General features: G+C 44.6%; 1 protein-coding gene across 2 annotated transcripts in view; it reads right to left on the reverse strand.

Moving 5' to 3' along the window:
• Window positions 1–11,326, reverse strand: part of UBR5 (ubiquitin protein ligase E3 component n-recognin 5) — a 104,393-nt gene extending 93,067 nt beyond the window's left edge. Inside the window, exon 1 of one of the 2 annotated variants that reach the window (XM_087825318.1) lies at window positions 11,239–11,326. In XM_087825318.1, coding sequence (XP_087681444.1) covers window positions 11,239–11,300 — 62 coding nt within the window. In that variant the 5' untranslated portion in view covers window positions 11,301–11,326. The remainder of the gene's footprint in view (window positions 1–11,238) is intronic. The other variant, XM_087825319.1, reaches the window with a different exon arrangement.
• Between the last annotated feature and the right edge of the window lie 2,994 nt (window positions 11,327–14,320).

Raw genomic sequence — 14,320 nt, forward strand, 5'->3', positions numbered from 1 at the left:
GAAAATGTCTACAAAAGAATACTGGAAGAAAATGAACAACTCGACCTCATCAAAAGTACAAACACACAGCTAGCTCCCCCACTCGGCCCTCAGCCACCCTCCCATTCAGAATCCGGATGCTCCTTTTAAACATGCCTTCTTCCGGTCCTTCCTTCTTCCTATGCGCCTCCGGAAAAGAATCTGGAACTTCCTCTTCACTGCACTCGTCGGACTGCCCAGTACCAGCTGATCTTCCCACAGACAGCTCCACCACCATACACCCAAGATGAGAACAGACATGTGGCAGAAGCCCCCCAAAATTTACTGAATCAAATGATGAGATATTATTTTAATGGCACATATATACATATACAGTGTACCCATATTAATAGTTAATTCCATTTATACATATTAATACATGTATGTGTATCAGAAACACAAGTAACTTCCCATGCTCATTCCAAAAAGAAAAGGAAAATCAATGAAGATGAGTTCATGCAGAGTCTAGTCTTTGCCACTTAATCATCTTGGGCACTCCAGTCCTCAATTTCCTCAGCTGTAAAAATGAAAATCTGAAAATCTTCCTTGGTGTAAAATTCTGAACTTCTCAAATATTACCTCCTACTCAGCAATCAAAGCCAAGCAGACCTGCAGTCTACCACTGCAGTCAAAAGGCAGCATCAATTATTACAGCCCAACATATCCACAATGATAACAAGTGTCCTGGAAAACAGAAGTTCAAGTCCCGCCGAGCACCTGGCAGCACCGGGACCTCCCAGACAGCCTTGCAAAGAGAACAGTCTCGACCCACCAGAAATCAAAGATGAGCAAACACTCCCCCTCCCACAGGCGACACACAGCTAATGTGCGTTTGCTTTGTCACAGCTTGTTTCAAAGGAACTTTGTCACACAGAACCTTCCCCCTTTAAATTTATATGGAAAGTATATATAATTAAAAGATAATATAACTGTATTAAATTCATTCGTGTCAAATACATCAGCCCTAGCAGTTCGGAATTTTTTTAGAAATACAGAATATTTGGGCTGGTTTTTAAGAGCTCCCCTCCAATTAAGCAAACAGGTGGACTTTAGAATATCTACAATTCTAAATACCCCTTAAAACAAGCACCAAAAGGCAGGAAATCAATCTGAGGCAAGAAATAAGTATCAAATCTGACTAACATATATAAATATCTAGAGGCCCCCAAGTCACACAGACTCCAAGCTGAAATGAACTTTCAGACATCAGTAACACTCCTCATCTTACAAATGAGTAAACTAAGACTCACTGCAGGCAATGACTTGTCCAATATCCCACGAGTGGTTAATTCAAAGACCAACAAACCTCCTAACTCCAAATCCAGTGTCTTTCCAGTTCTCAGAGCTTTCTCCCCATCAGGACCTGTCGGTAATACACAAAATCTTTTGGATATACAGTACACTCCCAAATTCTGTAAGAACTATAATACCTAACAATGAATATCAGTATCATAAAACAAACCTGAAGATAGGTAAAAATGTATTCCAAAACTTAAGAGATTAAGCAGGTACATCTAAATTCAAACATGTATTTTTGACTATTTCATCTCACCCTGAGGTCTTAAATCTGGTATGAAATTCTAAATCCATTAAAATTGTTCTATCACATGAATATCTGTAACCATAACCTTCAAATAATTATTGGCAGTATACTAGATGAATTTAAATATTTTAAACAAAGATAAGTCAGAGGACACTTGGTCTCATTTTTAAGCGTCTCTGTACTACTACACCGCTCTCCTGGCAGCATTCAAGGTGGCCACAGGATGACAGTCCCAGCCTGTACACGAGTGACAGACAGCAGACTTCCCACAAAACTCTTCAGGTAGCCCCTTCTCCCCTCCCTGCCAACTCCCAATAGAGCCAAAGCATAAGGATGAAGCAACCAGTTTCACACCCTGATGGGCCAATTATCTTGTTTTCTTTTCCCTAGACAGTACCTTTTGCAAATAAAAAGCAAAGAACAAAAACCACTGACTATATGTGAACTGTTCTCACACAGCACAAGACTCCTGGACTCTCATCATCAGTATCAAACAGAGGCACTGATGATGAACCCCTGGCTGCTGACAGTATCTTCAATTCTATAAACAAAAATTCATTAGGCTCAAGAGAACGGAAAGAAAATGAACCAGTCCCCACACCCTGAAACTTTGTCTTCAAAGCCCTTCATAAGCACCAGGTTTAGTCATCAGATCCTTCTTCCTTGTAACATATACTATCTCTTCAACTTTTAAATTCTTTATTTGTATGTCTGTCTCCCCGTTAAACTGAAAGATCCCTGAAGCAGAGGTCATCATCTCTGTATCCCAATGTATATAATTTAGTTGTCAAAATACTCGTTGAATTGAGCAAAAGAGTAAAATTTATTTTCCCACTTCCCAAGTTCATCTGTTCCACTCATCAACAAAATTTAAGGATCAGTTCTTTCTCCCCTAAGCCATTCCACAATACAAAAACCCTTTTCCCAACCATAATTCTGAAAGAATGGAAACTGGAGTGGGAAAAACCTAAATGACCTGTCCCAATTCTCTCCTTTTACAAATGACAGTGGCATCATTTACTCCTGGTCACATGGCGAATTAGTGTCAAATACAAAAAGAACAAATCCCCAATCATTGTTTTCCTCCCATTTGTATTCTGTTTACCATCATATCAAAGACTAAAAATTTAATCACTACCTAGTATATATTCCATCAATTTAAAATCATCTAAAAATATCAAGTTTTCTTTAAATGTATCTTCTATGTTACCTTAGCAGAGAAATAAATAATTTTCAAAAATGCACATAAGAAGACATTCCTTTCCCTCTCTACTATTTTGACAAGGATGTGAAAATTACTTGGCACAATCAAGATGTTACCATTGGGGGAAGCTGGGTTATGGGTACAGGGGACCTCTATGCACTATTTTTACAACTTCTTATGAATCTATAATTGTTTCCAAGTAAAAAGTTTAAAAACAAACAAACACATGGCACACCCACCTGATGCCACTCCCTAGGCCCACTAATCTACACCTCACTCTTCTCCGAACTTTCCCAATAAGCCAGAAAAAGTTCCAACTACTTCTCAACCCAAAGTTCCAGGAAGGGTTGGGGCAGCAACCTGGCCTAGCAGCACCCCTGGCCTAGCACAATGTTTGAGCAGCACACAAACATTTACTGACCAAGGAAAATTAATCTAACACTGTTCTCAAACTCTGTGCAGGCAACACAGGGCAAATATTTACACAGGCCAAACTCTTTCACCAGTCTCTCTGTTTGGTACTGGTCGGTGGATCAGCTTCACTCCCTCAACTAGACTATAACCCTATGAGCACTGACATCTGTTTTTAAAAAGCTATCCTCCCAGGGCCTTATAGCTCTGAGGACATAATATTTATGTAACTTAACTCAAATTTTTAAAATTTCATTTGTAAAAACAAAGCAGCAAACAAGTTAGTCTCAAAGGGCAGAAAAATACCCTATTCTCAGACAGACAGCTAGAGAACCCATAATCTCAGGGGGAAAGGATGGCTAGGGGTTGTGGGGAACTGGTAAGCTTGACCCTATTTGCTGTCATCAATTCATTTTAAACAAAGAAATGGGTAAGAGCCTTTTATACAGTGGCCCATTTAGACACTATGAGAAGCACTACTTTAAATCAAAGAAACTCTTAGGAAAAGCCACCACAATAAATGTTTTTATTACAATTTGGTTAGGTTTTGTTACTCTTAACAATCTTTAACATTATTGCCAGAAAAACTTTCCATTAAAAAAAAAAAAGGTTTGACTATATCATACCCCAAAACAAATGCTATCACCCCTCAAAAATGCCCTAGAATCTACCAAAGAAAGATCAAATCTTTGTGTCAACTGAAAAGGCTTTTTACATTTCCAAAGAATCTTCTGAGGACTCAAGAGGCCCTGGAGAAGAAAAGCAAAAGACAAACTGCCCCCTGTCCCAGCTCCTCAATAGGTTTGTAAAACCAGAAAAATTCTGGGATGTTAGAGGCTGGCTGCTAACCACACACAGATTCCTGCCTCTGGATGTGGGTGTTGTATTTTGCAGTAGCTCTCTGCTCTCAGAAGGGGCAGAAAGATGAGCAGCTGCCAACAGAAGCAACCCACATGTCACCTGACTTGCAGACCATGGGCTGCAAACCTCCGGTACAGAAGACACCCAGTCCTGGTTCTGCATGCACCCCCTCAGCAGTGACAGAAGCCTAACAGGGAATCAGTAGGGACAGGTGGCAGCAATGTGTACTCATCCCTGCTGGCAACTGTAAGAGGCAAAGAAAAAACAGTTCCTATACCTCCCCAAAGAACCACCAAAACAAAAGGCCGCGCTGTCCAGAGCATGAAGTGGTCCCGCTCCCTCCTTTTTCCAGCTACAGAGATCACAACACCGCGCTCACTGAAGGACAACACCAAGGGCTTTCTAATGAGACTTCAGTTTACACACCACTATAAGAATGAATGTTTACCCTAGATTTGCAAGCAATTTAAGAAAAATCACTTGACTGGTGCTCCCTTTAAAGACAAAGTAGGGTTTCCATATGCAGACGATGACACAGCCATAACTAGACTAGTTCAAATTACTCTTGGACAGGAAACAAAGCCACTCCTTCAACGTAAGCAAGCAGATGATGAATCGCACAAACCCAATACTCCATCCTCCCACAGCCTTTTCTATAAAGCCCTGTTTTCTCATTTAGACATTAAAACTGCCCTACCACACTATCTGTTTTGACTTTTTCATCAAATTAATTAAATTTCCTTCTCTCAAAAATTGGCTTTTTTTTAAGGCTTACAAAACCCATCACCCTCTACTTTTCAGATCACAGCAAGCAGGTTGTCACCCACAAGAAATACTTTTGGTATGATGAAAACGTTCTGTATCTTAATTGTGGTGGTGGGTACACAAATTCTGTATACATCTGTCAAAATTCATCAAACCATACACTTAAAATGGGTGAATTTTATTGTATGTAAATTATACTTCAATAAAGCTGATTTACAAAACGAGTAGAGAAAGTTGAAAACATTTTATTAAAATGAATGATACCACCAGAAATTAAACAAATAACATTACTCTTGCTATGTAGGTAAGACAGGTTGTGTCTTAAAGACATGAATACACTTGAAAGAACACTGATTTCTAATGCTTTACTTAATATGCCGACAAAAATGAGACTCACAAAACATAGTTACCAAAGAATTTACCGTATTTCTCATTTTAAAGGGTTTATTACCACTATACTGATCTATCCAGAAAGTAATATGACCTCATTAGAGAAAAATTTCTAATAGCCAAGTTGAAATCACCGACAGTCTCACCTGCATGTTAACTCGGAAGAACGCTGCAAACTTTCTGCATGGCGACCTTGTTCCTCAATGTGCTCCGCGAAAACGACTTAATTTCAAGAATCTCACCTCACCACCATCACATAATCATTACAAGTGACAGCTGATGAAATGCTGTGACACTGGAGGTTACGAAGTGACAGCATCAAGCTCAGGGAACCTTGAGATTTCCAGTGTGATGCTGCCCCTCCAAGTCTACAATCCAAACTTTTTCTTATTCTTAAGAATGTCACATTTTGTAACATGTTAGAACCTAATTAGTTTTATCAAATAAAATTATCAAAATTGTCGATCAAAAATAAGTATTTATGTGACAATAGGAGAACCTGAACAGACTGAATTCTGATACTAAGGCATTTTTCTTTTTTGCCTTCACCTTCGCAGGACATCATGAAGGTAGTGATTCAATTACCTAACGGAAGGGAACGAATGGGGAAGAGGCTTGAAACCAGACCAGCCTTAAGCTGGTAACTGCTGAGACTGGGTAAAGCTCATGGGTGTTCACTATACTAACCTACCTTTGTATATGCTTAAAATTTTCCGTAATAAAAAGCTTAAAATTAATTTTCAAAGGAAAACTTTAAAATTGCTCCCTTCAATATATCCTGTAAGTTCCACTGAAGCGTAATTTTGCAATCTCCAATAATTAAACTTTCCTTTAGAGACTATTTCCCAAATAACCTAATTGTTAAGGAAAAATCCTGGCCTTTCTTAAGTTCATCATTATTCCCAGTTGTACTCCTGTATACGGTGTGATTTCCTTCACAAGTGTCTGCTTACGACTAACCTACAATATAGTCACTGGTTTCTTGATTTATATATTAATCTGCTCTTCTTTGCTTTGATTTTCAGTATTTTGTTTAGCTATTTCATAACCTGTCTTTAGTCTTACTTTCCTTAATCAACTTCATTTAATTATTTTAGTTAAGCTCACCTGTACTTTCCCAGTACAGTTGTTCTGTGTTATTTGTACTAACGATCTCAATAATCAAATAGGGACATTTCCCACTGGTTTCGTGATGTGGTTGATGCTCTATCCCACACAGCCTAATACTTGTGTTTTCTGGCTGAAATCTTAGGCCGCTTTCAACTACCCACCACAACCTCTGTTCAGCTCTATGAAATCCCCTGGCATATTTTCTGGCTCCTACTGAGAGGGCAAGGGTATGCCTCAGTCTTAAAACCCAACAGTTTCAAATAAAAATAAGGAGCACTTACATTTTAAATGTCATGCCCTGTGCGCAAAAAAAAAAAAAAAAAAAAAAGCACATCAATGCTGCCTAACAGAACTTTCAGTGAAGAGGGCACTGTTCTGTATCTGCACTGTCCAGTGTGGTGGTCACTAGCTCCATGTGGCTACAGAAAACTTGAAATTTGGCCACTGTTACCGAGGAACTGACTTTTTAATTTTATTTCATTTCAATTAATTTCTATTTAAATAGTCACATTTTGAGAGTAACTTATATTGTTTGGATTTTCTTCATAAAGATCATTTCCATTTAGTTGTACAACTATACGCATTTAAAATAGTCTTGGACAGAGTTTCTCAACTTCAGCAAAACTGACATTTTGGACAGGACATTAGCTGTTGTGGGGGCTGGCCTGTGCACTGTACTGTAGGATGTTTAGCAGCATCTTGGGGTAGAGGCCAGTAGTAGCAATGCCCCAGCTGGTCAAAAATCACACCCAGTTTAAAACCACTGACCTAACATTAAGAGTCTCAATTCTCCACTCAGTGCTGCTAAGGATATTCTCAGGCAATTTTTTGGGAGATCCTGCTTTTCTATTTCGAAACCAGACTACACTTAAAAGCAGTTAAAAAGTAACCATCTCTTCATTACATTTTTTGTAGAATCTACATTATAATATTTGTGTTTTCTGACCATCTCAACTGCTCCTCACTGACTGTGAGGTAGGTATTCTGTCTGACTTAGAGATTGAGGTGTGGGAGGGTGGGGGGGAAGGAGAGAGAAAGGAATAACGTTCTAAAGTGGTTAGCCTACCCCAACATAGTTAATAAACAGCAGGGCTAAGACAAACCCAGATTTAGGAATTTCAAATTTCAAACTCCTGTCTATATTTATATTATCTTACCTCATAGTCTTACAGCATCTAAAGGGGGAAGCTCCTTAGAGAAAGGCCCTTTTGATAAGACAATCTTAACCAAGACTGTTTACGACTGTACAACACATGACAATGCCAAAAAGCAAGACTCACAGGAAAAGTCCACATAGCGAAAAAACAATGAGAGCTGGTTTGTAATGTTAACAACCTGCATTCCTAGGAGTAATTCAGGACAGAGACAAGTCAAGCCATACCCACATCACCTTAAAAAGGCCTCCCCTCTCCTAATCTAGTTCTAGGAAAAGGTGAGAGAGCACCCTAACAAAAGGCAAAAGGCAGTTTGGAGCCCTGGAGGGAGGAGGGAGGGGAAGGGGAAATCAAAACTCTAAGACAGGTGGCTGCTCTAAAGCTGGGATGCCTCAGAAAGCAGAAATATCCCAGAATACAGGCCACGCGGAATAGTGGAAAGAGTTCCAGACTTTGGAAAAAAGTCATAAGACCCATCATGTGGACCTCATACGTCAGTCGTTCACTGTGTACCCAGGATAAATTCCGTAAATCTCTAGGCCCGTTTTTTCAACCTAGTGAAAAGACTGGTCTACATGACTTCTTGGGCACTTTGCAGTTCTCCCCTCAACCTCTACAGGCACCATGTTCTTGGTACCAGTTGTCTTATTTCTGAGACAATGTTTTAAGCAGGAACATAGCACTAACAAGAAATTCACTAGAAAGGAAATTAAAAGGCCACAAAAGTATCTGAACATGGAATGGTTTTAATTCAGCTCAATGAGTATCTGCAGGCCAGCCACTCAGCACCAGGGACCTTGTAATCACTCCAAGAATTCACAACCAACCAACATCCTAGGACTCTGAATTCCTCACCTCTGTCCTAACCATCTCTACCTATATTCATCAACTGCATTCATTTTCTGGTCCCCCGGGGCCAATAGTTAAAGACTTTAATACACAAAAATATACAAAGGCTAAATTAGCAAGTTTGAAAACACAAAGAAAAAAACCAATATAACTTTTTCTAACATTGAGTACATTTTACACGTCTGAGACATCGCACGAATACACTGAAGTATCTGACTGTTCACAGGATGTGGCTATTTAAAGAAACCTTATTTGAAGAAAATGTTGATGTTTTGAGTCCCCTAAGTTTTCTTTACCTGAGCAATTTACTTGCAGTACCATGATGTCTGTCCAATCTTACTTTTTATGTAAATAGTCTACCTATTTATACCCTTTAACTATCATTTACCATTTCATCTGTGACTATCACAGGCATATTTCTCAAATAAAAAAAAAAAAAAATCAAGCTGTCTATAGTAGCACACTCTTTTCTATTACCCAAACTTACTAAACCTTGTTAAAGCTTTTATCTGAAGATGAGAATATTCTGGGCTTCTTGTTCTAGATGTTACAATTCCAGAAAACCAGTATCTCTGAAAACAGATTTTTCTCAAAGCAATGCAGCAATAGGTTGATTGGCTCCTTCCTCCTGAAGGGGCAACACAGAGAACAGCTCCACCACAAGTCAACTACTGTACTTCAAAACTTGGGCTGCAGGGCTCTCAACTGCTGCCTTCACAAACCCCAACAGACCAGACACTTTTACTGCTACCACATACAACTTTAGGTCCCTAAAGTTATACCTACAGCACGTTCCTATTTTTTTGTTTTGTTTTTCAAAACATCTGCACCCTTGATGCACAAATTTTATGATCTGAATCAAATCTACTTGCCTTTTATTTCATGAAATGAAAACTAAAGATGATCTAAGTATTCTTAATATTGTATTCTGACACTACAGGAATCAAAACCAAAGCTGATTGCTTGTTTATACTAGGAATGAAAAAAGAAAAAGCAGCTTAAAGAGATACATTACTGGTCAATTTCTCAGACTAGCAGAAGCAAAGGGAATGCTCAAATATGAGTCAAGTTGTCCAACACGACTGCAAAGTAGGTTTTGGTACACATGGTCCTTGGGTAAACTGGTCAGTATTCTTGTTATATAAAGTAAGACTAATACTGAAAACAAGTCCTACTCCTCTCCTCCCTGGTGGAATTTTCTGTTACAAGACGTTATGGTCCATAAACTACCAGTTTGGTTCTATGAATGACAGCAGAGCTATCCTCACTACTAGCCTCATTCGAAAATTTAACCAGAAAATCTGTTAACAGAAGATCTCTAACACTAATGAAATAAAATCAGAATAAGAACCCGTAACAAAACCTTAAATGACCTGAATCTTTTTCAGTATTTAAAGAAACTATGTGATAACTCCAAATGCTCAGTATTTTCAGAAAGTATTCCAAAAGTTTCCCAAACATGTTAAAATACGGCTACGGCAAAGATTAGAGAAACCCGAACCGGCTTTCGGATGGAAAAGCTGCCGCCCCCCGCCCCCCCCCACCCCCCGAGGCGGTTGGACCGCCCGAGCCCGAGCCCGAGCCCGAGGCCAGTATCTTCGCAGCAAGTCAGGCCTCTTCCTCCCTCCGGGAAGCGCATGACGAACGGCGTCACTCAACTTATGTCACCCGGTCACTTAGCAAAAACCATATCTGAGTTCAAAACTTGGATCCAGACGGCCTCCTACACTCAAATGCGAGAGGGCAGCGAAAGCGCAGGGCGGCGGCGGCTTAAGGCGACCCACTGTGACCCCGTAAACACTGAGCCCATCACTAGACCCGAGTCCTGGGTTCCAAGACCTGCTCAATGGAGGCCTCCCTGGGCCTCCCCCGGGTCCGTTTCACACCGGTGAAGGAACTTTTCCTGCTCCATCTCAGATGCCTGAGAGCATGCGGCCCTGCACGGGCAGGGGCCGGCGGCGGAGAGGAACCCGCGGCCACGGCAGCCTTCTCCGGAAAGACACACGAGATCACCATCCCTCCTCCGCCCGCGGCAAACCCATCCCAGAAATCCACGGCGTGTGAGGAACAGCAGCACTGCGAACCGCACACGTAAGAGTTTCTCTTCGACTCGACGCGAGGTTTTCAGCTGTCAAATTACAACTCAGGAAAACACTATCATTAGAATAAAAAAGGAAACAAAAAAGCTCGCACCGCGGGGAAGGGAGCCGGAGCCGCCAGCCCCGGCTCGCGGGCAGGGGAGCGAGGGGAATCCGAGCCCCCCCTTCCCGCCCCCGCCCGATTTCACCCCGGCCCCGGGCCGGCCAACCTCGCAGCAGGGGCTCAAATTTAATAATAACAACAATAATCATGGCGCTTCCTCCCTGCCCCCCACCGCGACGACCTGCCGGGAATCCGCTCCCACCCCGCCCCCACCCTCCCCGTCCCCGTGATCCCCAGGCTTGGCAGGTCCAGACCACCCCGTGGACACAGCTCCCCGTGGACCGGGCGAGCCCAGCCTACCCCGGGGCCCCTCCGCCCCGCTTCTCCTCTTCCCTCTCTTTTTACCGCCACCATCCCCCATCTGCATTGTCTGTCTCAATTCAACTTTGACTAATATGGATTCCTCGGGCCTGGGCCCGGCGGTAATTACAGCCCGCCCCCCCACCACGCCCGCGGGAGCCGGATCCCCCCCCATCTCCGCCGAGTTCAACGCGGCTCCCCGGGGGAGGGGGGGTGCGGCGCGCTTCCCCATCGACACCGCGCTGCCCCCGCAGCCCCGCGCCCCCGGGACCAGAAGTTTGCCCCGGAAAGGGCCTAGCTGGGGGCAGTGAGGACACCCCCACCCCCTCGCCAGCCTGCCGGCGCGTAAACACTGGCGTCCGCCCCGGCGTGGCCCCGCGGGGAGGGCAGGGCGGGGAGACGCCCCTCCCCCCGCCCGCCGGCCCCATTACCTGTCATTGAGCTGGTCCTCGGTGCCCGGCAGCGGGTGAACCACGAAATGGATGGACGTCATGGTGCTTCCTTCTCGTCCTCCTCCCGAGGACGGCCCCCTCCCGCGCTCGCCCGCCCCCCCGAGCCCACTTCCCCTCCCCAAAACCCACTGCCGCCGCCGCCTCCCAGTCCCCAAATGGACGGAAGCAAATGCGCAGGGGCCGCCGCTCCCTGCCGGGTGCGTGTCCGCGGCCCGGCGGCCGGGCGGGGCGGCCGGGCGGGCAGGTCTACTCGCCACTCGCTCCCCCGGCGAAAGCGCGCACGACGGCGAGGCCGGCGGCCAGGGCTCGGGGCGCGCCGCCGCCGCCAGCGGCAGTCGGGCGTCGGGAGAGGGGGCGACTGGGGAGGGAGGAGAGGGGCGGGCTGCGGGGACGGTGTGGTCCCGGCGGCGGACGGGGTCCGGACTGGGGAGGTGGGGAGGGGGGTGAGCCCGCACCGCGCGTCACTGGCGAGAAGCCGCCGCCGCCGCCACCAGCACCGCCGCCGCCATCTTCACTTCTGCCCCAGTTTCTCCGTCTCGCAGGCTCGGCTCCCGAGCGGCGGGGGAGGGGCGAACGGGGGGAGGAGGAGGGAGGAGACCGGCGGGCGGGGGGTCCGGCTGCGAGGGGCGGGGCTCCGGGAAACGGGCGGTAAGGCCCTTGCGATTGGGCGGCTCAACGTCGTCGGGCCACGGCGCTGTAAGGCGCGCGCCGATTGGTCCGTTCGGCCCCGAGCCCAGCCCCCGGTGGGGGCGGGCTGGCCCCCGAGTGCGAGTCCCCGAGAGCACGTGTTCGGGAAGGGGCAGGCGGAGGGGCGCGCCCGGCCGCGCGGGGGGCGCGCGGGGCGAGGCGGCCGAGCGCGGGTGCGTGTCCGAGGAGGTGGTGAGGCCCCCGCGCCGCCGCTGGTCCCCGGGGCTGCCCTAATTATTTTCCGAACCCTTAGGGGGGTTTTTGTTGTTTCCCGTCCTTCCTCCGCAGCTATATTTAAAGTGGAAACGTAGAGCCAGCTAAGGGGCAGGAAATGCACAGCCTTTCGCTGGAGAAGAGAGTTATGTAAGGACCTTGCCGCCAGGTCCAATCGCAGGATCCTAGAGCTGACTTTGCAGCAACTTCTGGCATCTCCTTGGTCTCCCCAGTTTCCCCAACACCACCACCATCACGGAGCCGCACAAAGAAAAAAAAAAAAATGGAAATTTCCACTAATTTCAATTTAAATAGTTCATGATTTTTTTACGACTTTTGAATGAAAGGTGTCCTGTCTATTCTACAAAAGCGTTCTTCAGCTGTGAATGAAGCTAGTTGCTTTTTTCTAGGGAGCCAGTTCGTAGCTTGCTTTCAAAGGCTTCTACAGCCCCTTCAAAAAATTAAATTCCTATTACAAAGCAAAAGTGAAAACATGAAGCCGCTTCTCCAGTCTGGATGTAAAATCAGGGGTCCTGTGAAAAGTTCTTAATGTTAAATAACACTTTTCTTCTGTTAATGAGTTACGTACGCACACTTTTGCTTAGGAGGAAAAGTGTGTGTGTATTTTTCATGAGCAAAATATATGAAAATTTATTAATAAATCAGGATAGATAATGGAGCACTTTTTTGTAGGTCACCAGTTCCAACATCGGCCCAGATTAGTATTGACTAAAAGTAATTTCAAGGCCACTATTTATTAGAAGTCCATATGAGCCATGGGGAAGCAGGGTGGACCAATGGACGCTGCTAGTTTTAGACCCAAGACAGACCTAGGTTTGTGTCCTGTTGCTGTTGCTTACGTATGTGACATTGATTAATTTAACCTATCATAGCATCTTTTTTTTAATTTGTAAAATATTCCAAGTAATAGATCTACATAGAGTTGTGATGAAGTCTAAGTAAAATAACACGTCAAGCACCTACGGCACTTCATGACACTTAGTAGGCTCTGCAAAATGGAAACTTATTTGCCAGGGGCTCACTATGTACCACTTTATACATGTCTTATTTATTTATTTATTAAATATATCTTTATTGATTTCAGAGAGAGGAAGGGAGAGGGAGAGAGAGAGATAGAAACACAATGATGAGAGAGTCATTGACCAGCTGCCTCCTGCACGCCCCCGACTGGGGATCAAGCCCGCAACCCAGGCATGTGCCCTGATCTGGAATCGAACCGCGATCTCCTGGATCCTAGGTTGATGCTCAACCGCTGAGCAGCTCTGGCCAGGCTGTACATGTCTTCTAATAGTCAAATCACACTCTGGGGTATGTATCATTACCCTTGTTACACACTGAGGCTCAAACACCTTAGGTAACTACTGAAGCTGAGACTGAAACCCAGGTCAACTCACTTTGCTCCATTGCTCTTTCCGCTGTACCACAGCTGCCATCTAGTTAATAATTTAGAAGGAACAATATTCAAAGGCGATAGGAAAAAATGTGGTATGATGAATGCAGTAAGTGTCCTATGGGAGTTAAAGAAGGAAGTGATTCCAGTCAAGAAAATTAAGAACAGTCATTTAAGCCGAGCTTTCAAGAATATTCTGGGCAAATAGAATTATCTAGCTTAAACCTAGTCATTTTAGATTTTCCCCTTAAACTCCACACCACGCCCAGACTTTGCCTGAGGACTCTTTCCTCCAAATCTACCTTTCTTCATCTTTTCTTTGTGCTCCTTCCGCCCCGCTTCCAACGTGGTTTGCCCACTCCCTCTTTCCTAGAACTGAGACTCTGTGGCCTCAGCCCATTCAAACTGCCCACTTGGTTTTTGACAGCCTCCTTGACATAGCCACCTTTTTGTTGTCCAAGGATGGCATGCTAAGGGGAATTTTAGTCTCCCAGGGCCCCAACACCTAGGTGGGTGGGTCACACTTTGAACAGGGAAAAATAAGAATAAAGGCATGGAGTTGTGCAAGCCCATTGCACGGATGGGGGAGGAGGGAGTACTAATAGGGGATGGAGATAAGCAGGGTTCAAGCAGAAGCTTTTTGGAAAGTCAAAATGCAATACAAGCCTAGAAAAAGAGGGGCTTTTTCCCTAATAATTTGGACTTTTTCTCCCTTTGAAGACAACTGGAAAAGTTAGCCAAATATTTCTG

Source organism: Miniopterus natalensis, chromosome 16 (genome assembly GCF_054644295.1).
Source record: "Miniopterus natalensis isolate mMinNat1 chromosome 16, mMinNat1.hap1, whole genome shotgun sequence".
NCBI lineage: Eukaryota > Metazoa > Chordata > Mammalia > Chiroptera > Miniopteridae > Miniopterus > Miniopterus natalensis.